Source organism: Monodelphis domestica, chromosome 2 (genome assembly GCF_027887165.1).
Source record: "Monodelphis domestica isolate mMonDom1 chromosome 2, mMonDom1.pri, whole genome shotgun sequence".
Taxonomy (NCBI): domain Eukaryota; kingdom Metazoa; phylum Chordata; class Mammalia; order Didelphimorphia; family Didelphidae; genus Monodelphis; species Monodelphis domestica.
This window is the reverse complement of record NC_077228.1, coordinates 80155620-80179804: the sequence shown is the minus strand read 5'-3', so window position 1 is coordinate 80179804 and position 24185 is coordinate 80155620. Positions and strand designations below refer to the sequence as shown.

The window sequence follows — 24185 nt, the reverse complement described above, 5'->3', positions numbered from 1 at the left end:
ACAACTTATCTGTGTCCAATCCCTTTATTAGACTCTAAGCTTGGGTACCATGTCTATTTCTCCAAGCACTGAGCACAGAGCTCTGGACACAGTAGGTGCTTAAGAAATGTCTCCTGTGCAATTGAAAAAAAAAAAACTAACTTTTTATATGATACTTGGATGGATGAGAAGATTATGATGCAGACGACCTCTAAGAAACCCCTAATCCCTGAAAGTGGATTAGAGGGCAATAAAAGCAAAGTTTAAAGGTACTACCATCACAACATAAAAAGAGAAAACAAGTAAGAGCATTTAAATCACTTTTTGGAAACCAAAAGATCAAAGTAATTAGGAAGAACCTATGGAATACAGGTAATTAACTTATGTCCTTTAACACTGAGGAAAATTCCACTTTTTTGGGGTTTCTTTAGTAGTATCCCTGAACTTCTAGATCTTGCAAGTTTGGAAAGACTGAAGTCACTCAGTCATTTAGATTTTTTTTAATACCCTATAAAGACTTCTATCACTTGGTCTATTTGGGTTAAGATCAAGGGTTGAGACCAATTGCTTTTTACAGAAGCTACCTGTGAATCTGGAAGATCTGGAAACTTGAGTCTCAGATCCTGCCACTAGAAAGCCCCAATTTGGTGTGTTCTTTGGATCCGCTCTCTGGGTGGGACCAACTATGGCTGGAAACATGTAGGGACATACTGTGGGCATCTTCTTGTGGAAATTTCCTCCAAGAAAGCTTTAGAGGGCACTAGTTACCCACTTACTGACATATGCCCTTTTAGCTCAGGGTGTGTCAGAACTTGTTTCTTCAAAAAGAGAGACACACTAACCAGTTAGTTATGCTGTTCTAATATGATAGCTTGGGGATCCTATCCTTGCATACAGACAGAACTTGTGGCAAATGGAAGGATTTCCCCATCGCCAAAATCTTCATTGTTGGAAGACGTACACTGCTTTATTTTAGTCGATATATTGCTCGCCTTGGAATCAGGAGAGACCCGAGTTTGAGATCTACCTGTGACACTTACTAGTTGTGTCATCTACGGGCAAAGTAAATTCTTTGAGCCTCTTTGTTTTCTCTTCTATAAAATGGGGGCAACTCTAATATTTACCTTAAAATTTTGTGGTGAGAATCCAATGAGATAATACAGTGATCCCTCACCTATCATGGGAGTTACGTTCCAGAGACCCCCTGCAAGAGGTGAAAATCTGCAAAGTAATGGCATTATATATATTTTATTATTTCCATATATTTTAAGGTTTTTTAAAGCCTTCTCATTCTCCTATAAACCTTTTTCATACTCATTAAACTACAGTCACTGAGCCAATCAGCACTCAGGATACAGAACACAGCACTGTGATTGGTCACCTTTTATTCCAGCAGCCAACAGTGTGCTGCGATAAGTGTAACTCTGTAATACAGAATCAGATATGTGTATTTTAAAACCCCCCGATATAGCAAAGCCGTGATATAGCAAGTATATCCATGGTATAGCAAGGGACAACTGTATATTTAAGTGCTTAAAATACTATTACATATCAGTTAACATGTTGCTCACTGATCAAGGCCCAAGCAAAAATAAAGCCAAATGGAATCACCTTTCCAAAAAACCAATATTCATATTAAGATTAGTTTCTCTTTAAAAAAAAAACCACCTTATCTTCCATCATACAATTAACACTGTTTTACAGTTGTATGGCTGATAAGAGCTAGGCAATGGGAATTAATGACTTGACCAGTCATACATTAGGGCTGTGTTGGTGAACCTATGACACATGTGCCTGAGGGACTGTTCCCTTCCCCCTCTCCACACACACCTGAAGACATTTCTCACATCACCCAACCCTCTGCCCAGTAGCCCAATGGGAGGGCTTCCCCCCTCCCATATGGGGTAAGGTGGGATGCTCATATGCAATTTGAGGGTTGCAGCTTGAGCACTTGGTCTCTGAAAGGTTTGCCATCACTGCACTAGGAACCACCTGAGGCCAAATTTGAACTCCAGGTCTTCCGTTTTTAGGCCTGGCTTTCAATCCACCTGGCTGCCCCCTCTCTCCCACTCAAAAAAAAGTTTCTATTCCTCCTATAAGAAAGGTTCTCTCTTTTTCCTGTAAAAGCATATTCAGATACTACTACCAAGTATGAGGGGTTACAAATATTCAGACTTTATTATAAATAAAAATACTGTTTTATACATAAAAAACGCCAAGTGTTGCATTTTGTTCACCTCCCCAGACAACAAGACTGCAAAGATTAAGGCGAGAAGCTATAGTGAAGGCACATAAAAAAAGGCCACAGTCAAGATTAAAAAGGAGCAAATTCCTGGCAAAGAACAGCTGTGTTCATACATTCCCCATGATAGTCACATTGTCAAAGTCGTTACACAAAGAACAGATAGCTCTACAATGTAATGATGGCTGTAATGCAGGAGTGTAATTGAAGAACTTTTCTTATAAAGAATCTTTATTTAAAAAATAAAATTCTGTTGAAAAAAAAACACACCACCACAGAGTTGAGAAAAGAGAAAACAGAAAGGCAACAGTCTTTGACCTTGGCCCAAGATGAGCTGGTGTGCACCTGATATCAAGGGATGAGAGGAAATCTATGCTGGCAGATTCTTTTGTCTTTTCCTGCAGCCTTGACCAGGAGATGAGTGTTAAGATATGACCACCTTACTACACAAGCTGGTCAGGAAATACTGATGTGAAAACTTGGCGTAAAAAAGAACTGGTTTTCTGGTAGCAAGAAGGGGTCTGGGGAGATGTAGAGGTGTCAAAGGGCAGAGGAATGCCAAGTCATAGAATTTTTGGTAAACTCTAGCATGCCCTAGGGGATAGCAAAGGGAGAGGCATATTCAAAGGCTAAGTATCCTTCCCCATGTACCCTCCTATAGCACTGTCCCTGATGCCTTATGGAAGTCTATAATGAAGGTCTCTCACATTTCACATATACCCACTGAGGGATGACATCCAGGAAATATACTTCTACCTGGACCCATAACGGTGCTGCAGACTCCTAGAGTAGCACCCCCTAATGCCACTACACAAAAGTCAATCTAGCATTGCTAGCTATCACATAACAGATAAGAGGGACTCTACAGTCTGTGGAAATAATTGTTCAGGGTAACCTGGTGTTGGATCTGGGAGTGGGAGGGAAAGGATGTCTCAGAGGTTCTTTTCTCTATGGGAACTGCATGTTCTTTAGATAAACAATTATCTACCACTTCTATGGACTACAATACTGCAAACACAAGGCAATGGGTACAAAGGAGGGCAATGGAGGGGAAACCTAATCCAGAGGAATTATAAATGGAAGAAACAGTAAGAGGCTTGAGAAAAGTGTGATGCAAATTGTTGTGGTGGTTAAAAGGAAATATGGAGGGAAGAGGAGAACAGACACTGTCATTCTGGAAACAGGACCCAGTATATTTACATAAATTTCTTAATCTATAATCATGATAAACGAAACAAACAAAAACAAAAAACATTCACACAAAAATATAAATTTGAAATAATTAATAGCACCAGTGTGTCAGATAATAGTTTCTTCCCCGCTACGCAAAGTACAAAGTTGCATAGTGTTAAAGGCTATATATGAATCTCAAAGGCAGGGAGTGGGGGTGTAAGAGGAGAGCCATTGTACGGTGATCTATGGAGAAAAACCACAGGGTTGAGGATAAAAGTTGAAAAGCCTACTAGGAAACTCCATATTAAGGGCTTTCCTTCAACACAAAGGAGAGTTTTCAACAGGTTAGAATTATGAGGTGGAGGTTTCTAGATGATGGTGGCAGCTGTGCAACATACTGAGAGTGCAACTGAGAAGCCACCAAACTTTAAATACAAACAGGGTGTTTTGGTGTGATTTTAGATAATGGGAACACTGGAAAAGGGTGGGACTAAAGGGTTTAGCATTTCATCTCTCTCCAGGAGAGGGCAAGGGAACGCGACAATGTTATCCTTTTGTAATATGTAATATGAACAAGGATTTTTTTTAAACCAAGCTCTTAGTGACCAATTATTCTGCTTGATAATTTAACTCTAGCTCCAAAACTATCACGTATACCAAAAAATTAAGTACTAATTATTTTTCATTCTTTAAAAAAAAAAGACTTCAGTGGTTATGTCATTCTTACATAAAATCTCTCTGTATTAACTCCACATACAGGGATGCAAGTCATTTGGTGAATGCAAAACAGATCCTTTTCTTGCAAGCTGCCAGCCCAACGAATTAGCTAAGATTTGTGAAATCTTTTGCTTTTCAGGTCATGGAGTGGCTTGACGAAAACTTTCACCCCACTTCTCCTGTCCTGTGGCCTAGTATACAACGTTATAAATAATAGCATCTTTTTTTTAATCAGCAGGTGGCTCAGTGTATTGCACTCAGAACAGATGGTAAAACATTTGGTAGACTGCTACCAAAATTCTAGCTGGACACTACTTTTGGCACAGGGATGTTTATTTGCTTTACAATTCTGCTGAACAAGGGGCAAGGCTCCAGAGAATCATCTTTCCCTAGACTTGAGGCTATTTCAGTCTTCCCACTGCTACTTTAGTAGTCACTCTATTTCCTTCATTAAAAAAAATAATGAAGAGATCTGACTAGGACTGAAGAGGTTCTTTTAGGTGGCAATAAGAGAAACAAGAATGGATGCTTCCTGTGCCTTGTCATACAATGGTTCATATACAGTTGCATTTTTACCACTGTACTGTATGTATTCCAGGACACTTTGTGTCCTTGTGCAAATCAAAAGGAAGAGTGTAGGTAAGGCAGGGTATTTTGGGTGGAAGAGAGAGACTTTATAAAAGAAAACCCGTTGATGCCCAAAGACAGAAGTTTAATTTGCTTCTCTTTGAACTTTGCAACTTTTCCTGGTTCATAAAGAACAGTGACTGAGAGCAGCGGAGAGTTGGGGTCTGAAGAAAGTCATCTGTGTGTGAAGGTGCTCCATAGCCTCACCATCACTCCACCAGTCACTGCGGGAAGGCCAACTCCCGCCCTGCTGACATTCCTCTAGGGTTTCTCAATGGAAGGGGTATTGAAGCAACCAGATGGCAAACTCTTCTTAATGTCTTCGAGGTTGCGAATGTCTTTCATAATTTCCTCGATGTCTCTGTTGTAGTCCCCAATGGCAGCTTCTTGCTTCTTGGCTTCATTTTCTAGATCAGATACTTTCCTGTCTAGATCACTGACCTTCATCTCATCTTTGGCTCTGTTCAGGGTACCCTCAATCTCATTCAGCTTGTTCAGGTCTACAGTGTCCAGCTGCCCTAAAGTAAGAAAGTACAGAGACAAAGAAGTCAGTTTGAGGAAAAGACTTAGATGACACAACAAACCTCCTGTAGTTTTTAGCTAACTTGAGTGCGGCAGCTTTAACTAGGCAGAAGGAGCCCTACAGAACGTGACTTCTAGATTAGTGATATAGTACATGGGATATAAACAATGTATGCAAAAGTATAAACACATTTTTCCTCATTCCAGCTGGGCTGATTCATAACACACAAACTAACAGTGGGGCTTGACTGGCTTTGTTTGAGAAAACATATTCACTTCTGTTTGTTGTAAAATATTCTCACAAAACAAATTAACAAGTGTTTATGAAGTGCTTACCATATGCCAGATTTATTGATAAGACAACAATAAGCAAAAACAAAAAGGGGTTCTAATTTGGGGATAAAGGTTCTGGACTTCAAGCTTTAGATGTGGATTTCCAGGGTCATTTAATTTCCACAATGGAAGGCCAGCTATATATTTATTCTGTTGTGACTACCTTCAGTCTTCCCCATTCCCAAAAGATTTACTCAAGGCAAGGCAGATCAATTCTTGGGATTATAGTGTTTTGGAAGAAATAGAAGGAAAAGGAGAAACTAAATTACCCCTTGTTAAGAGTTACCAGCCCAAAAATGCTGGTACATTTAGGCTTAATTTTAAATATAGGAGGGCAGATTTTGACAGGTCAGTCTTCCATAATAACCTTAGACAGAGAGGTTGAGATGTTTTTATTATTAGTGAAGCAGTGAAAACATAGTATCATGGAACAGCTATCTTTCTTACTGGCAAACTAATGACTTCAGCAGCCTGAGACAGACTTGAAACACCCCCTAATTTAAGAAAATAGAATATAAGAAATGAAGAGATGACAAAAGCTTATAAAACTCTCCTTGCTATAGACTCCATGATTGCTAGAACTACTTTGTAATGACATAGTTTGGTAATTTAATCATTGAATGCACTTGGACAGAGTCCAAGAAAACTTTGCCTGAGAATGAAGCTTGTCTCAAGCTTCTCTCTCAAAGAGTACTAAAAAATATTGCAGGATATTTAAGATTTCCTGAAAGCTTAACTTTCTTTTCCTTTCATGATCTATTTTTTCTTCATATAAATGTGTGTGAGCACAAAGAAGGATTATGGACAGGGATGCAAGGTCTAGGACCTTTCTGAAGAGATTTTTTTAATTGAAAATTTTTATTTAATTACTTTTGAGTATTTTTCCATGGTTACATGATTCATGTTCTTTCCCTCCCCTCCTGTAGCCTAGGCACAATTCCACTGGGTTTTACACGTGTCATTGATCAAGACCTATTTCCATGTTGTTGATGTTTGCACTAGGGTGATCGTTTAGAGTCTACATCTCCAATCATATCCCCATCAACCCATGTGATTAAGCAGTAGTTTTTCTTCTGTGTTTTGAAGAGATCTTTTGATTGTAACCCTTCCTCTTAAATAGATCATTCTACCTATGACACTGACATCACCTACCTGGTAGGATAAACAGAGAAAATCTCTTTATTTAATATGGACTTATAAAATATTCAGAATCACTGAATTTTTAGAGCCTGAAGGAATATTAGACATGACTTGATATCTAATAACCAAATTTCTTTTGCAAATAAGAAAACCAAATCCTACAAAGATCAGGAGCATAGAAATAATTTGTGGTCACTCTGAAATAAGAACCTGGTCTTCTGACTCTCATCCTAGGGATCTTCTCACTATACCAGAATTGTTGCAATGGCTTGAATAAGGAAAAGAAAACACTAGCAATGTGAATAAGAGGGTTAGTACCAAAGTAAGCATTTAATAAAATGCTAGATTTAATAAAGCAGCAATATGACAAGACAGTTCCTAAAGGAAACAAGTTCTCTTTACAATGATTACTATGTACTCATAACCTTCAAACAAAGGATCTTAGATGCCTCACACTCATGACATGAGGCAATTTAAAGAAAAAGAGTTAAAACATTGTGTGAATAATTTAGCGAATTGTTTTAGGGTAACTGCTGATCAGATAGGCCTAATTATAAAATCTGCCTTATGAAGAAAAAAACCTGGATTCACTACTCCAGTGTTGGCGAACCTTTAAGAGAGTACATGCCCAAACTGTATCTACAAGCTGCCTGCATTACCCCAGACAGCAGAGGAAAGGATGGAGGGAGAAATGCTTGCACTGGGCTGCTGGACAGAGGGGCAGTGGAGAGGGGGAGGGAAGCAGCCCTAACGTGGCCCCACACTAGATGCTATACAGTGTTTGAAACAGTCATTTGTGTACATACCAAGTTGTTCCAAGAGGTCATTAATAATGGTGAGAAGGCTACTAACAGAGTTTTTCGCCTTTCTTGCATTAATCTCTGCTTCCTGAGCAGCCTGTGAAGCCTACAGGAAAAAAAGTATATGGATTATTACAATAACAACAACAATAGGCTTTAATCTCCTTAACTTTTTCTTTTCTCAATATATAGAAAGACTTTACATTCTGATTTTTATTAATGAATAAGCATTTAGTAAGCATTTAGTAAGTGCCTGTCATTGTGCTAAGTAATAAAGATACAAAGAGAGGCAAAGACAATCAATATCCTCAAGGAATTTACTTTCTAATGGGAGAGATTACAGACTGGACCTGAAAAGTCCCTCCCTTATTACTTTCTGATTTGTTCTCTTTACCAGCTAACAAAATTAAAATTTCTTCCCTCTAGGAGATGGCTTCTTTCTCAATCTTTCAGTAAAGAGATTTGAATCATTAAAAGCCATCCCACAGTAATACTGCTAAATATGGAGACACCCTCTGAAGTTACCTTTTAAAGATTAAGACTAGGCCCATCTGTCACCTCTTTCAAGAAATCAAGGTATTTGTAGCTCATGGAATGGGGGCCAGCAAAGAGAATGAGAGAACAGTGCTCCTTTATTCTAAAAACATGGGAAGATCTATAAGGAACAGATTTTTTTCATCCTCTGTGGAAAAACAACTTTTTAGGCAAAGGATTATCACAGAAGTCACAGTTGCTAAAGTCATATTGTTCTAATCCTAAGTATTTTCATACCTAAAAAATTCTCTTCACTCCACCCCACTAAAGAAAATTAAATCATCTGTAATAATACTGTTCAAATTCAGAATAAACCCACAGGTAAAATTATTAGGGAAAATTCCATGAAACTTGAATAAATACATGAGTCACAGGAAACTGATCAAAGAGGAAACCACTAAATATTAGAAAACAGATGGTTTCACTGATCCAAATAAATCTAACAAGGACAGAAATGAGTGATTCTGAAATACCTGGCATGAGTTGATGTTTCAAACTACACTTTTCACAAAGAGTTATATTTTAAATTTCTATCACCTAGTAATTTTGCAGGGTTCCTAATGACAGATGGTTGCATAACAGAGTAAAATTGTATTATTTTCAATTTAGGATTGCTACAAGAAAATATCCAAAATATGAGATTTACAAAGAAATAGTTTTACCCCTCTCTACGCTTTCAGCAGCTGTCCTAAATCAGCATGTTCTCTTCTCTTCATCAAACTGAAGGTTTTTTTTTTTTTAAAGGCTTTAAAAAATTTACTTTACCATCGAACCCAAAGCTCTATTTATGTTTTCTGTCACCCTTAGGATGAACCCTAATCTCAGGCAGCCAATAATGTTTTTTAATGGTTCATTCATTTTTCAAATGTTTATGTCTGTTCCTAATCTCTTAATCTTGAAAACTACCAAAGTTTAATTAAATGTGGGAAAGGAACTCTTTTACCTTCTAATTGGTAAATGAAAACATAAAGAACTTGAAACAAAGCTAGAAAGACAAGTGTGTCAAAATTGAAGACAGTAAAACTCCTGAAACCAAGAATGAGATTACAATGTAATTAGGAAATATTTAATAAAATAAATGAAAATAAAACAGATAACATTATTTTGATTTTCTTAAGTCAATAGTAGCTGGTACGGATTCATTTCTATTTGAGTTTGACACTACTGTTCTAAGAGATTCATACTGTCACTAATTCTAATTCTTCTGAGGCATACTATTTTAGGCTAAAGTATTTCCCAGACTTTTCCAGTTCATTAACTCCTTAATATTAACTGAAAAGAACATATAAACAATTTAGCTACTCCATCTGTTGAGTACTTTGCCACTGAAAAACCACTTTGCAAAATTACCATTGGATCAATGTTACTGTATACTTGAATGAATATCTGAAAATGTTGAGCATTCTAGCAGCAGACTTTTTCCTAGTGGCAGTCTTTTCTGCACTTTCACCATCAGTGTGGGAAAAACTCCATGTAAGCTTTAATTTTCAAATTTCAAATTTTTAAGGTTTATTTCCCCGTGTGATATGACTTGGGCATTAGAAGTAAAATTTAGATCCTTAGGAAACAACTATATATTTAAAGAGGCATTTCTGAAAATCATTTTGACCTTCAAAAGCACTGTTTCTTCTCTAAGAGAGAAAAGCACCTAAACTGCTTAATAACTGGAGCTTAAGTTTATTAATTTGTTCTAAATTTCCCATTACCACAGCCCTCCAACATTCTTTGCCAACAAAAATCTTGGTGTTTTGTTCTGAGCTTTTGCCTAGAGATAGGAGGTCCTAGGTTCAAATCTGGCTTCAGACACTTCCTAGCTGTGTGACCCTGGGCAAGTCACTTAACCCCATTGCCTAGCCCTTACCACTCTTCTGCCTTGGAACCAATACACAGAATTGATTCTAAGACAGAAGGCAAGGGTTTAAAAAATACTCAAAGAGATATCATCTTGTCAGTTTGGATGCTGTCTGCTATCCAATATATGGGGCTAGTCCTCCCCCCATTTTTGTATTACTTATGATTTTGATAAGTATATCATCTATAACTTTATTGAAGTCATTGGCAAAAAAGCAGAATAGAACAGAACCAGTGTATTCCACTAAAAACCTCTCTCAGGGTTGGCAATCAACCAATATTTAACCATTATTAAGCACCAGGAATAGAGGATACAAAGAAAGAAATAATTCCCAGTCACAAGGAGCTAACATTCTAAGAGAAAAACAAGTCTAAAAGAATAAATACAAGGGTTTTGGAATGGAGGGCATAAGGAATTTTTAAGAGAATCACAAACGAGCTCATGCAGAAGATGGTGATTTCTATGAAGTAAAAGTAGATAGCCAATACAAAGAAAGGAGTTGGAGAATTGTGAGGAACAGAGAAAGGACCATTTTAGCTGGATTGCACAACTGCAGAGTAGGGTTTTGGATTCTCTTTTTTGCAATGTGTGTTTTAAGGCGTAGACCATACATAAAAATATGTGTGCATATATAAAGTTTGGGTTGATAGTAAAGAGAAATGTTTAATGGATAAAAAAGGCAAGAAGGATAGCCTGGGAGCTAGTGTGAAGGGCTTTTAAAACTAGACAAAGGAGCTTATATATAATCATAGAGACAATAGGTCAGATCTACATACTTCAGGAAAATCATTCTGGCAGCTGAGTAGAGAAAAGACTTAAGAGGGAGAAGAGACCCAAAACAGGGAAATCAATGCAGCTGCAACAATGGAAACAAGGTGTTGATGGCATGAACTAAAGCAGCAGATAGAAGGAGAGTGAAGAAGGGGTCCAGGTGATGGGAGATAGGAAAAGAAAAGAGAAAGAAAAAGAGTTAGAAAATACAAGGCATGATTGGCTATGTGGGATGACAATGGGCCATTGCTTGGGAACTTAATTCTGTGAAGTGGTTCACCTATCCACGAATGGGATTATGAAATGTGATTTTCTACATAAGGATAAAAGGAAAGACTTTGTTCAAATGCCTCAAGGATGATCTAGATACACTAGGATCTCCATATTTTCTTAAATCTAGTAAATTGAGATGTAACATTTCTAATGGGCTTACACACTGATTCCTAATGATCATAAGAATCCCAAACCATCCCTTTAACAATCCAATCAAGAAATCTGCCCAAGATTTAATAACCAAGTTCAATGGTCTAGTAAAGGTCCTTAGAAGTCCCTTTTCACAACCCTCTGATTTCACAGATGAGAAGACATTGATGCAGAGGAGATAAGAAATATCCCAAAGGTTGACAGGAACAGAGAGCCCAGATTCAGGGCATCTGCTTCAAATTCCACTAGATGGACTATGCTGCTTCCTAGCACCTTCCTTACTCCTCTGAAAGAGACAAAGGAAAATTCCACTGGGTTTTTATCAGGTCCCTACAGGCTCCTTGAAAATCTGTTCTCTTGCTCTGGCCCATACTCAGAATTGCAAACACCAACACCAACACACACAGTATTTATCTCTCAACACACCTCAAATACATATTCTTAAGCAGCCACCTAGTATCTATTCCCATCTATGGGCAAACAGCAAGGTCTGTCCAACTTACTCTCTCTTCAGAAGGGCTAGAGAAGGTCTTTTCTATGTCTGTACTCACTAACACTCAAGTTTTTTCAAAAAAGCTATTTTCCTCACATAATTTAAATGTTTCTCTTTGCCACCAACTCAAACTTTATATACATACACATATTTTTATGTAGTCTAAGGCTTAAGACACACATTGTAAAAAGAGAAACCAATAGGATTTCTCTTTGAAACAATACATCTTTCTATGGAAAATACCAGAAATAGAAAATAAGAGTACATAAGCAGAGCTGGTTTGTTTTAACTTCTCTAGAGTTTTCTTCACATTTTATTAACAGGCACAGTACTTTCTTGTCCTACCTGAAAATTCCACATGAAAATGTCTTTCTAAGTAGTAGGGAAGGTCTTTTGAGATTCCTCAAAGTGAATATTTTAAAATAGAAATTTATATTTGGATTATTTTGTTATCTAAGTTTACATATTTAAGTTACCTCTTTGATCTTGAGTTACAATAAAGTCCTTCAAAAACATAAACCTTAGTTTTAAATCTCTATTCTGTCCTTTCCTGAGCTTCATATATATGACTTTATTTACATCATATTATGAACAGTTTTCCATAGTTGTGGGAAATAATATTTATGATGAAGTTGTTCCATTTTCAAAAAATGTCAAATCTGTGGCAATTCTTCACCCTGGGAAGCACCACTAGCTGGGGGGGGGGGGGGGGGGGGTTTGCACATGTTGGTATTAACTATGGAGCTGTATAAAGCTATGCATCTTTGCACCACAAATATCTACCAGAAAGTGTTGAGACTATCCTGGTCTTTGAATCAGTGCTTGGAAAATGAAAGCCTGAGATGCACTTGGACATTCAAGGAGCTCCTGCTGAGCACCCTACTTCATGGGCTGATCAGGTACAAAGAAAGACACCAAAAATCACTCACCATTCCTGCCATCATCATATCTTGGTCGGCATCATCTTGCTTTTTCTTCAGTTCCTTTTCTGCTTCTTGTAACTGTTTCAACATTTCATCTACCTCTTTATCCAAACTTGTAACCTCTGCAAAAGTTCTTTCTGCCTCTGCTTTGGTACTGGTAGCATTCTAGGAATAACACAGAAATATTATACTTTTAAAAATTCTGTTTTAAGACATTTTCTTGCTTCTATTCTTCATGAAATAATTAAAATGTCTAATTCTCAAAATTTTTTTTCACTAATGTTCTGGAAACTGGTAACGATCTTGGAAACAGAACATAATACACTTAATGTTCTGATACTTGCAGCAATGCCAATAATCAAGTGTCAATCTCTGGATAATTTGCTCAACGATAAGCCTATCATAACCCTATCATCTAGGTATCTCACAAAAACTAAGGACCTGAATATTCAAAGAGCCTAAAGGAACAATCAAATAATAAAAGCTACATAACAGCATAATAAATCACAATCTTATACATTTCTATTTCTTTACTAAATGAAGAGACAAACTCTCAAGTAAGAATTATATAAAATCTAGAAAAATGAGCTTTTACAATGATTTCCAAGAGAGTGGAAATAAGTTCCAGGTCAAAGAAATGTCAATATAAAGAATTCTCTTCAAGTTATGCCCTCGGCCTAGACAACTGCATTTCCTAAAATAGTACCTTGTTAAATAGAGTACTAACTCAATAGAAAAATGATAATAGCTGGCATTTATAGATTACTTTAAAAGGTTTAAAAAGTACTTTGTAAATATTATCTCATTTTATCCTCATAACAACCCTGGGAGGTGGGTGCTATTATTACAGATGAACAAATTAAGGTAGATGGAGGTTAAGTGATTTGCTCTGGGTCTCAAGGGTAAAGAAACTATCTTATTAGAAATAAAGATAAAAGATTTTTTATTACTGAGGAAGAGAAAAGGAATTGAACAGAAGACTAAAAATCCCTGTTTGGACATGCCAAAATACACACCTTCTGGACAGCCCCAGCAATCTTTTCTGCTTCGTGGGCCTTGGTTTTAGCTTCAGTGGCATCTGCAGCTGCATTTCCCAGGGCTAGTTGTGCTTCTCGTGTCTTTTCATTGGCCTCAGCAATTGTCTGGTTGATGGCAGGGATCTTCTTTAGGGCCTCCTCTGCTGCTGTCTTGTTATCATTTACTCGTCTATCAAAATCTAAATGGACATTTAATAGTTACTGACAATCAGGAGGAACTGTAGCAAGATTCCACAGAACTTTGTAAGACAAATTCCATAAAGCCAAGAAAATAAAAACAGAGCCTGGACTGATAAGTAACTGAGGAAAAGAGCAAAAGATATTCAAGTATTTACTGATGGGCATGTTAAAGAGTAGCTAGCCACCGGACTGCATCTCTTCCTTCTGCAGTGAATATTTTTTAACTTTTGCATTTTTATATCTATGAAAGGCAGTGAATAATACTGTAACCTTAAACTGCAAACACATTTTGGCAGAGGGCACAAGGAATCAGTAATCTTGTTAGTTTTACAATCTTATAGTCTCAGGATTGAGGGTGGGGGGAAAACTGATGTTTAGCAGAAGAAATGCAGTTGTCATTTATCAATACATGCCCAACTTTAACACACATGAAGAGGGGGCAGCTGGGTAGCTCAATGGATTGAGGGCCAGGCCTTGAGATGGGAGGTCCTAGGTTCAAATCTGGCCTTAGACACTTCCCAGCTGTGTGATCCTGGGCAAGTCACTTGACCCCCATTGCCTAGCCCTTACCACTCTTCTGCCTCGGAACCAATACACAGTACTGATTCCAAGATGGAAGGTAAGGGTTTAAAAAAGACACATGAAGACAGTGTGGCACAATAAAGGAAGATGAAAAATCTCTCTGTCGCAATGGTTTTCTCTTATACCTTTCAAGTTGTTGAGAATGTCATTAGCTTCTTGTAATGTATTCTTGCCCTTTTTAGCAGCTTCCTCAGCAAGAGCTTTGGCAGCATCAGCTCGGGCCAAGAGTTGGTCTGCAGTCTATAAACACATAACAGAGCAGTGACTGATTCAAAAAAAACCCTCCATCTCATCACTTAGGCCCATCACAAGTGTAGCTGTGGCCATTCAATGACAGCAGTCTATCAATCAGCAATCCCACCCCCACTCTACCTGGTGCTCCCACATTTGTTGGTTTACATCATAGAGGTGGCCTAACTCTTCAATTATGTATTCATGCAATGGTCTCACCTGCTGCTCCGTCTTTCCTTTTTCCAGGAGGTCCTTCACTTCAAGTTCCTTGCCTTTCATGTCTTCCCGGAGGTCCTCATAGTCCCTCAGCTTTTTGTCCATCATTTGGTCCAGTGCCTCTGCTTCCTTCTTTATCTTATTAGCCTCATTCTTCAAAAAACAAAAATGATCAAGTAATTCTAAAAAAGCAATGAAATTTCTGAAGAATTTCTGAGTCTAAGGCTCACAGTACAAACTCACAGATAATGAATGGGTCATGATTTGTGATCCAGGGCGTGTTGAAATAGTTTTAGTGGCAAAACAAGTGCCTTAAAAATGCCAAAAAAATCTTTGTTAGGTAGTAAGTTCCAACTCTGATAGCACAAACATGTTCTGGGTATATGTGCACATGCATATGTGAATGCCAGCACAGTAATAAGCAGACTGAAGAAAACTCAGTCCTGAGTCTGGAGAACCTGTTGGGAATTAGGAGAGTGCACAGATGATTTCAAGTACTATCTGGCTCCATCCCTTTAATACAAAACATCTTGGTATGATTCTTTTATTCAAACTCTCCTTAGAAGTAGCAGAGGGTGCTGATACTAGTGTTGCTCATTTCAATTAAATCTAATATATTACAATACAGATTTTTCATTAATACTCTTCAAATCAGTAGTAAATGAGGAGTAAAATATGAAAAAGCACAAAAGAGATAGACAAAGAGCCTTTTGAGGGAGTAAGAGAATAATTTTAGCCAAGGGAAGTGTGTGTGTGTGTGGGGGGGGTAGGAATCATGGGAGACTACCCAGAAGTAACACCTGAGCTAACACATCAAAGACAGATAAATATATAAATCCCTAAATTTAGGAGAGAGAAGTAGGTCAGTATTGTCAGAGCATCCAGGATGAGGAAATTCAGGCTAGAAGAGTTTAAGTGACTTGTCCAAGATCATATATCTACCAAATGTCTGAGAGGCTCTGAACTCAATTCTACCTGAATCTAAATTCAATAACCTACCTCTATATATGCCTAGCTTAGAGGATGCTGATGGTTCAAAAAAAAGTTTAGGGGGAATACTGGCCTGGTTCTGGACATGACACAGTGAAAGAACAGGCAGCATATCCTGGATGGGCACATCAAACAAGAGGTTGGAGCTTCAGGGGGCCTATTTGCTTGGATAAAGGTTTGTGCTTTTGTAAAAGCTTGTGCCATAGTAGTAAATGTTTTTTTTTTAATAATGTTTTGTTTGATAATTATTAAATTATTTTAAATATCACTGCTAAATTCAAAAGCAGTTTAGTTTTTTTAAATGATTTCAATTCAACAAACATTATTTTGTTCAATGAACAGTGTGCACCAAGGCACCGTAGGCATGAATAACTTTCCAAGAACAGAGAAAGTGCAGCATGAGGCACACTTGTGAGAAAAACTGGGTTGTGGCATTGTGAGTGTAACAAGGAAGAGCTGAAACAGGACGAGGAGATCTCTTCTCCAGGCACTCTGAGATGGCCCTAGCACCCAATGGTCCATGTGTATACAAGGGCAGGTCTGCACATGACTCCACACCTCAAGGGCCACAGAATCCACAGGAGTCAGCTGGGCCACACTGGCATAAATCTCAACAGCCTTGTCGCCAGCTCGTTTTGCCTCTTCATGCACTCGGGTGGCCTGCTTTTCCAGATCTCGGGACAGGTTCTTGGCTTGTTCATATCTAAGGAACAGAAGATAAGACTGAACTATAACAGATGTACACAATCCAGGAGTACTTACGAGCTACCTCCTGTGACAAGGAAATCACTTTAAATAAAAGACTGATATATATTAATTTAAGGTCGCCAAGGAATTCAGCTATGTAATTCCTAAATGAAAACTCAAGTCAGCAGTCAACCTTTTATAGAGTTTAATTACAAACAGGAGGAAGAAAGGAATTAGAGATAGAGAGAGAGAGAGAGAGAGAGAGAGAGAAAGGGGAGAGAAGGGAATAGGGCTTAAATACCCCTTCTGTTTAGGCTGGGCCAAAAGGCCCAAGCCCTTAGATAGCTGAGGCAAAGAAAGGAGATCAGTCCCTATTACTCACATGACCAAAATGGAGAAACAGGCTCAGGGGCCTCCACCTCCAGCTTCCTTCAGAGCCAACTCTCAAAGCACCACCTCTCAGACCAAAAACCTCTCCAACCAACCCTCCTCAGTCCTCAGACCCCTCTATCTTTAAGGAAACCATCCAAGTTCCCTCCCCTCAGTTCTCACATCTACCAATCACTGTCCATGTCTTCCCTGTGCCAATGGTGGCTCTAGCTTAACCCCGGACCGCCCAGAGGTCTGTGGCTTTGCACATGTATGTTGAAGGTCATATTCTCAATAATTAAATCTTGATCCTTTGCTGCAGCCCTTCCTAAATCCTGTTAGGACTGAGTGGGGTGGAAATTGTATTTTCCAAGACCTGGTTCTGTCATTCCAAGTATCTCTATTGTATCAATTCTAAAATCAATCATGACTCAAAGAAATTCCTGTTCTATGCTTAAGCATAGGTCAAAGCCCTTTCCATTGTTCAGCAAAAGGTTTCTGTCCTAAAGTAATCTTAAGAAGGGAGGAGGAGGAACCTCCCATGCCAATGGGGTTCACATTCCAAGAGTTCCCACTATCAAAAGGAAATTTTTCAAGTATGAAATTTCCCAATGGTGAAATTTCCAACATTTATAAAACTCTATGAGAGTCACAGAGGGCTGAGGGACTTCTTTAAAGAAGGCTGGGGGGGTTGCCTTCTATTAGGGGTAGGGAGAGGGGATAGATAAACACCCTCGGGGATAGGGACTAGACAGTGGGAGAGGGAACTTTCGGGTGAGGGAATTTCCTTTTCCAAAGCCAAGAAGCAGCTTCTCTGCCTAGACACTGGATGGACGAGGAGGGTCAGGAAAGGCTGCGCACAGAGGAACAGGAGACTGGGGGATTCCCATAGAACACAGGCTGGGAGAGGGACTGAAGTGAAGTCAGAGTGGAAACAGCTTTCAGGGCCAGACGTAGGAGCTTGTATTTTGGCCCAGGGTTCTGTGGAGCCACTGAAGCTTCTTGAACAGGATGGGACTATAAGGATATGAAGAGAATGGACTGGAGAGGGACAGGGTACAGGGAGAGCAAGAATGAGGCTACTGCAATAACCCAGGGGGAAAGGTCAGGGTGATCAGTGAAAAGAAAAGGATGAAGGTAAAAGCTGCCATGGAGCTGCCATCCACAAGGGCTGAATAACACTCAGAGATGGGGATAAGTGACAAATGAAGAGCAGGTGGTGACACCTAGGTTTACACCTAGATGACTAGAGGTGGGGATCCTCAAAAGAAATAGGGAAGTTAGGAGGAAGAGGGGTTTGTGGGGACAGTAGCAGCTAGCATTTATTTACTGCTTTAAAATCTACAAAGCAATTTATATACCATCCACTCAAATCCTCACAGCCCAGGAGATAGGTGCTACTATCACCCACTTTATAGATGAAACTGAACCTGAGAATCTTGCCTAGAACTACTAAGTATCTAGAGCAGGAGTCCAATACAGAGCCACATCTACCTGTTTAGTAATAGGAAAGAGAACAAATTTTATTTCAAACATGTCAGGTTTGAGAAACCTGTGGAACATACTGAAAGATAAATTTAAAGCATGAATTAAAAAACTAGGGAAAGAGTAAAAATAATAAATTAGAGGAAACGTTTTAGCATATTTTCTCTTGTCTAACCATACAGTTAATAAATATTAATGGACTGAAACAAATTTCAATCTTTGTGAAAGCATTTCCACCATTTCTATTGTTCTCAATTTCTATTGTTCTCAAAAGGTTCCTACTACATGCAAAGCAATGTGACAGGAATTGGGATACAAAGACAAAAGAAAATTTGATTCCCCCCTAACATAGCTTCCATTCTACTGGCAAGATAAAGCATAGCAAGATGACAGTGAAATGCTAAAATTTAGTAGCAATCAACTTCTTTTAAGCATCAGTTTCTACAGTCCATTAGCATGTTTCCTTCTTGCCTCCATACCTAACCATGGTTATTCTCATGGTTTCTCCTTATTTAACAGCTTAAATATTTTATTAGTTATTCTCTTATTTATATTTCCTTTTCTTTTTAAAAAATTTCTTACGTTCCATCTTAGAATCAATACTAAGTATTGTTTCCAAGGCAAAAAAGTGGTAAGGGCTAAGCAATGGGGGTGTAGTGATTTGTCCAGGGTCACACAGCCAGAAAGTATATAAGGGCAAATTTGAACCCAGGACCTCCACTTTCTAGGGCTAGTTCTCCTAGCTGCTCCCCTGCAATTCCAATAAGCCATCAAGTACACTCAAAAGTCTTAACCCTGTTTCCCTGATCAAATTCCTATAGGACAGTGATAGTGAACCTTTTTGGAATTTTTAGGGACCCCATGCCATGTCCCACTCAACCATGCCCTGGCCCCCATTGTGTGTTATGCCCCATCCCACCCACCCCTGTGTTCAGGGACAGGGCCTGGGGAAGGTCCAGTGGCCCATACCCTCCCCTTGCGTTCAGGAGGTGGAGCCAGGCTCCTGGCCCTGCAACAGTAGAGGGAGGCTAGAGTGCCCCAAGCCCTGTGTTCAGAGGCAGGGCCAGGCTCCCAGGCAGCCAAGCCAGGAGCCTACACATGCCCACAAAGAGATCTCTGGGTGCCATCTTTGGCACATATGCCATAGGTTCCCCATTACAGCTAAAGGGGTATTTCAAATGAATAAGTAAAAGATCTTCTAAAACATGCACCTAATACACCAGAATGCAATTTCTTATTGCACAGTCACCAACGGCAAACACTTTTACATTGACTTACTTCCTATTAAGTTCTTCAATCTCATTTGCTGTTTGATTCTCTCCAGCCAAAGTCCTCAAGAGCAGAGTATAGGCTTCAGTTGATGTATCATTAGCTGTCTTGGCTACTCGCACGATGTCATCGGCCTCTTTTTTATGCCTAGGTAAGTAAAAAGAAAAATGAGTGCATAAACCTGAAGCTGCCATGAGAATGATTCCATGAAAAATTATGCTTATCCCAGGTATGTAAAGACATTTCAATTTAATTACAAAGAAGTGCTGGGCAGAGTTCACAATGAGAAGAATCTATTGTATTATATCAAAAATTTGGATTATCACTCTATTTGAAAACTCTTCGTAGATAGATGTTAATATTAATTAAGCTAAGACAATCCTGCCTCCAATAGAAGTATGATATTAATAAATGAACAGCATGGACATTCTTCCCAATCATCAGCAACTGCAGATTAAAAGATGGCATGATTGAAATGCTTATCAATTATCTCTATTGTTGCACCAACAAATCAAGATAGGCCAAGTTCATGATATAGACGTCATGAAATAAGGAAATACAAAAAGCTCAAAAATATGCTATTGCTTGGGGGGAGGGGGCGAAGGAGGACCACATACTGCTGATATTAACTATGTCTGTCAAAATAAAGACAAATTGTTATAGGAAAGAGTAGAGTTTTAAAATTATTTATGCATTACATAAATTTGCACCATTCTTTAGCAATAGAATCATCCTTAATATTAAAATAAAAGTCACTGAATTCAGCAAAACTCCAGAAATACTTTTAAAAATCTGATTAATTTGGAATTTGTGAAAACATGGGCATGTTTAACTCCTTTACTTATGTCGGGTAAAATTATTTTCTCAGAAAATTATTAATATACATAGACATAAAAGAAAGAGTATATACAGGAGAGGGCAGCTATGTGGATCAGTGAATTGAGAGCCAAACCTAGAGATGGGAAGTCATGCATTAAAATCTTGCCTTAGACACTGGATAGCTTTGTGACCCTATGCAAGTCACTTAAACCTGACTACCTAATCCTTACTTACCACTCTTCTGCCTTGGAACCAATGTACAGTATTGATTCGAAGATGGAAGGCAAGGGTTAAAAAAAAAGAACATATGGGGTAGTTGTTTAAATTACTTAAGATAAGCTATTTTCAAATATCCAAAATTAATTCAGAAGTCCCAAATTATAATTAAAACAAATTATATTTCATTCTTATCTAGTCACAAAAGCAATTCTCCAAAGCCCCAACTATATATTACTTTGTTAGCCATATTAAAAATTATGTTCTTCACTCATGTATATATTTTTTTGCAGAAAGAAACTTAGAATCATTTGAATGAGCGTAAGTTTTCCAAGGTTAAGCTTTTAATATCTCCAATTGAAAAAATTAAATTATATCTCTAATAATAAAAATATTATATTTTATGAGGTTTATTAAGGATCATTAGAAATCAAGGAATAAAGAGGATTCAAAATAAAAACCATGTGTCCATGGCTGATTAGCCCATTTAAAATCACCACACTTGGCTTACCACTATACTTGCTACATCATTGCAAAGAAAAGAGAGCACGGGAGGCATTATTGCCAGTTAAATACCAATAATGTGATCTCACCAACGTGGAGACTCAGGATAATTATAGGGAATTCTGGGAAATACCAAGGACTTCTGGGGAATGAAGTCTAGGGTTCAAAATCTACCTTTATACAAAACAGATACATGAACAGAAATTCACTAAGCATTACACACCACAGAGCCAAGAACAAACATACATCAAAATGTGAAGTTTATAAGTTTAACCATGTTTGAATCAATATAAAAAGATGGAATGGTCTAAATGTCTCAAAAAATTTCTCTCTCTCGACTCAGAATACTTTGAACTCCAAAGATTTTACACTGATTTTACAAAGAAAAGAATGAGTAACAACAATAATAGCAATTAACTGATGACAACATAAAAAAATTTTAGAAAAGAAGTGTAATTCACTAAAAGTTGGATATAAGGGGGAAAAAAACCACAAATGTGGGAAGGAACACAGGAAAACATGCCCAATCATAAACTTTGATAACACATGAATCTAGAAATTACCGTTCAGCAAGTTTACGAGCCTCTTCTGCCAACAGAGTCATGTTGTTAGGATCACCAGTAGAATCTGGCTGGGTAATTGACTGAAAAAGAAATAAAACAAATATAAGACTTAACTCTCACAGAGAACTGAAAAGTGTTTGTGAATGCCAATGGTAAGTATTATTTAGCAATATTTTCATCATTTCTAAAGATGTATATGATATATTATTTATATATTAAATATTACTAATAATTTCAAGAAGATGGCAAAACTGTTGAAGAGTTGGAGGAAACCTCAGAGACTACCCAATTCTTCTGCCTCTAAAGCATGATTCCTTCCCATTACAACTCATATTCAAAAAGTATTTTATCCAGTCTCTGCTTGAACATAGCAAGCATGCAAACATATGAAAGTTTTCCCTCAGATTAAGTTGAAATTGCTTCCCCTTAACTTCTATCCACTACTAGGCCCAAGTTCTCCTCTCTGGGTTCAAAAATAGTCTTTCAAACATTTGATGTTCTATTAAGTCTCTCTCTAGGCTAAATATCTCTAGTAACTTTAGTAACAAGATGAAATGGTTTCCAGGTCTTTCAGCATCCTAATCATCCTTCTCTAAACATATTTTAGTTCAGTGTTCCTCTCAAAATGTCACAGCCTAAATTTAATAATCCATTTGTGATCTGACCAACATAGAACACAGTTTCTCTTATTTTCTCCCCGCAAGGATCCCAGATCCAACCCCACCTATCCAGGTCCCAATAGTATCTATCCTTTCCAACCCAAATGATCCTTAGGATTTACTTTTAATACAACCATAAAACCCTAAGGACCAGCAGGCCTTTCTAACTGCTCTATATCTAAATTCAAATATATGTGTTTTCCCTAATTAGAGTATGAAATCTTTGAGGGCAAAGACAGTTTTACTACTTGAATTACAGTGATTTTAACATTCAGTGTTCAGCAAAGGGTCAGTATTTAATAAATGCCTTTCCATTCTATTCCAACCAGAAAACCCAAGATGGCATTAACTTTATCACTTTTTGCCTCATACTGAACATGCAGTCAGTATAAAGACTGAAGTCTTCTTCAAATAAACTACTGCTTAACCAAGGCTTTTCTATACTATACTTGTGTGGTAGAAATTTTTGGAACCCAAGTATCACTTCTATTTTCACAAAAGGTTAACAGAATGCTAGATTTCCCAGTAGCATGGACACAGAAGCTGGTAAAACAAATATGAGGCTTATTTCTTGACAATTCTATGGGCAATGCTACTAAAGTTCTATTATCATTAAGAAAATGGTATCAAGAGAAGGTTATGAAGTACTCTAAGGAAAAAAAAATAATGTTCTGAGAATAAAAATCACAGGTCCAATTCTGAAATAATTTGGTTGTGTTCTCAGACAAATTTTTCTACTGTCTGCTTCTTAGTTTTTGCAACTGTAAGATGAAGGAATTGGGCTACATTTTTTCCAGGATTCACTCCAGCTCTCAAAGTCTAAAGTAATTTATTATGGAGATCTATAGATAGAAAGAAGAGTAAAAATAGTTGATGACCTCCCTCCCAGTAACAAAATATACTGCAGGTCACCATGGTGCACACCCAGTTCCAACAGTAACACTTACCACATTGGCGATGGCCACTTTCGCTTTCTCCAGCTCTCTGGAAGCAATCTCAATGAGCCTTTCTGTGCTCTCAACTCGTGTTCGAGCTTGCTCAGCTAAATTCCCTGTGTCTTCCACAGTAGTGCGGATATTCTGTAAGCGACTGATTTGGCTGGACAGGGTATTATTCACCCTCTGGAGACGATCCATCAGGTTCTGGTCTACATCTACAAATGGATTTGGGAGGGGAAATATATCATTTATTTGAGGCTGATAAGACATCATTTAAGTTAAAATGTAGGGCTAGTGGTTTATTTCAGGAAATACAACTTACCTGATTTTTCAAAGTGAACATGGTCTTCCTCTACACTTTCTTATTTTCAAGTCTATTCTAAGGTACCACTGCTTCCATAAACATGAACATTAATATATTAACTAAATGTATCATCTGTCCCTAAGGTATATTTTTCAAGATTATCTAATTTTATCTTGGCAAATCACACACTTTAAAATCAAATATTAAAATTTTCTTTTTCACTTTTGATCACTGAAAATCTTTTCCTTTGTGAAATAGGTACTTTAAGGGGGGGAAAAAGGCTTTGTCCATTCATTTCTGACTTTACAATTGAACACTTCAACTGAACCCTATCCTCTACTATTCTTCAATCTGTTTTCCAATTATCCTCACTCACCCTCCCCTTCTCATATTTTAACTGTCAATTACTACCCCCCCACCTTCTCCAGTCCTAAATAAATGCTACTGAATACCACTAGAGTAAGTTATATAACTTGTGCATCCACTACAAATTTATGCTATCTAATCTCCAATGCTACATGGCAATCTTTATTTTTCCCTTATTGATAATCAGTCTCTCTCTCTCTCTCTCTCTCTCTCTCTCTCTCTGCCTATTTTACATCTCAGA

The 24185-nt window shown here is 37.9% G+C and overlaps 1 protein-coding gene across 1 annotated transcript in view; it reads right to left on the bottom strand.

Moving 5' to 3' along the window:
- Window positions 1–2131: 2131 nt before the first annotated feature.
- Window positions 2132–24185, bottom strand: part of LAMC1 (laminin subunit gamma 1) — a 165530-nt gene continuing 143476 nt past the window's right edge. Inside the window, exons 19-28 of the mRNA XM_007480933.2 lie at window positions 23284–23489; window positions 21678–21757; window positions 19585–19722; window positions 16324–16468; window positions 14779–14928; window positions 14454–14568; window positions 13546–13745; window positions 12536–12694; window positions 7540–7639; window positions 2132–5256 (exon numbers count right to left, since the gene is read on the bottom strand). Of these exons, the coding sequence (XP_007480995.2) occupies window positions 5000–5256; window positions 7540–7639; window positions 12536–12694; window positions 13546–13745; window positions 14454–14568; window positions 14779–14928; window positions 16324–16468; window positions 19585–19722; window positions 21678–21757; window positions 23284–23489 (1550 nt within the window). The 3' untranslated portion in view covers window positions 2132–4999. The remainder of the gene's footprint in view (window positions 5257–7539; window positions 7640–12535; window positions 12695–13545; window positions 13746–14453; window positions 14569–14778; window positions 14929–16323; window positions 16469–19584; window positions 19723–21677; window positions 21758–23283; window positions 23490–24185) is intronic.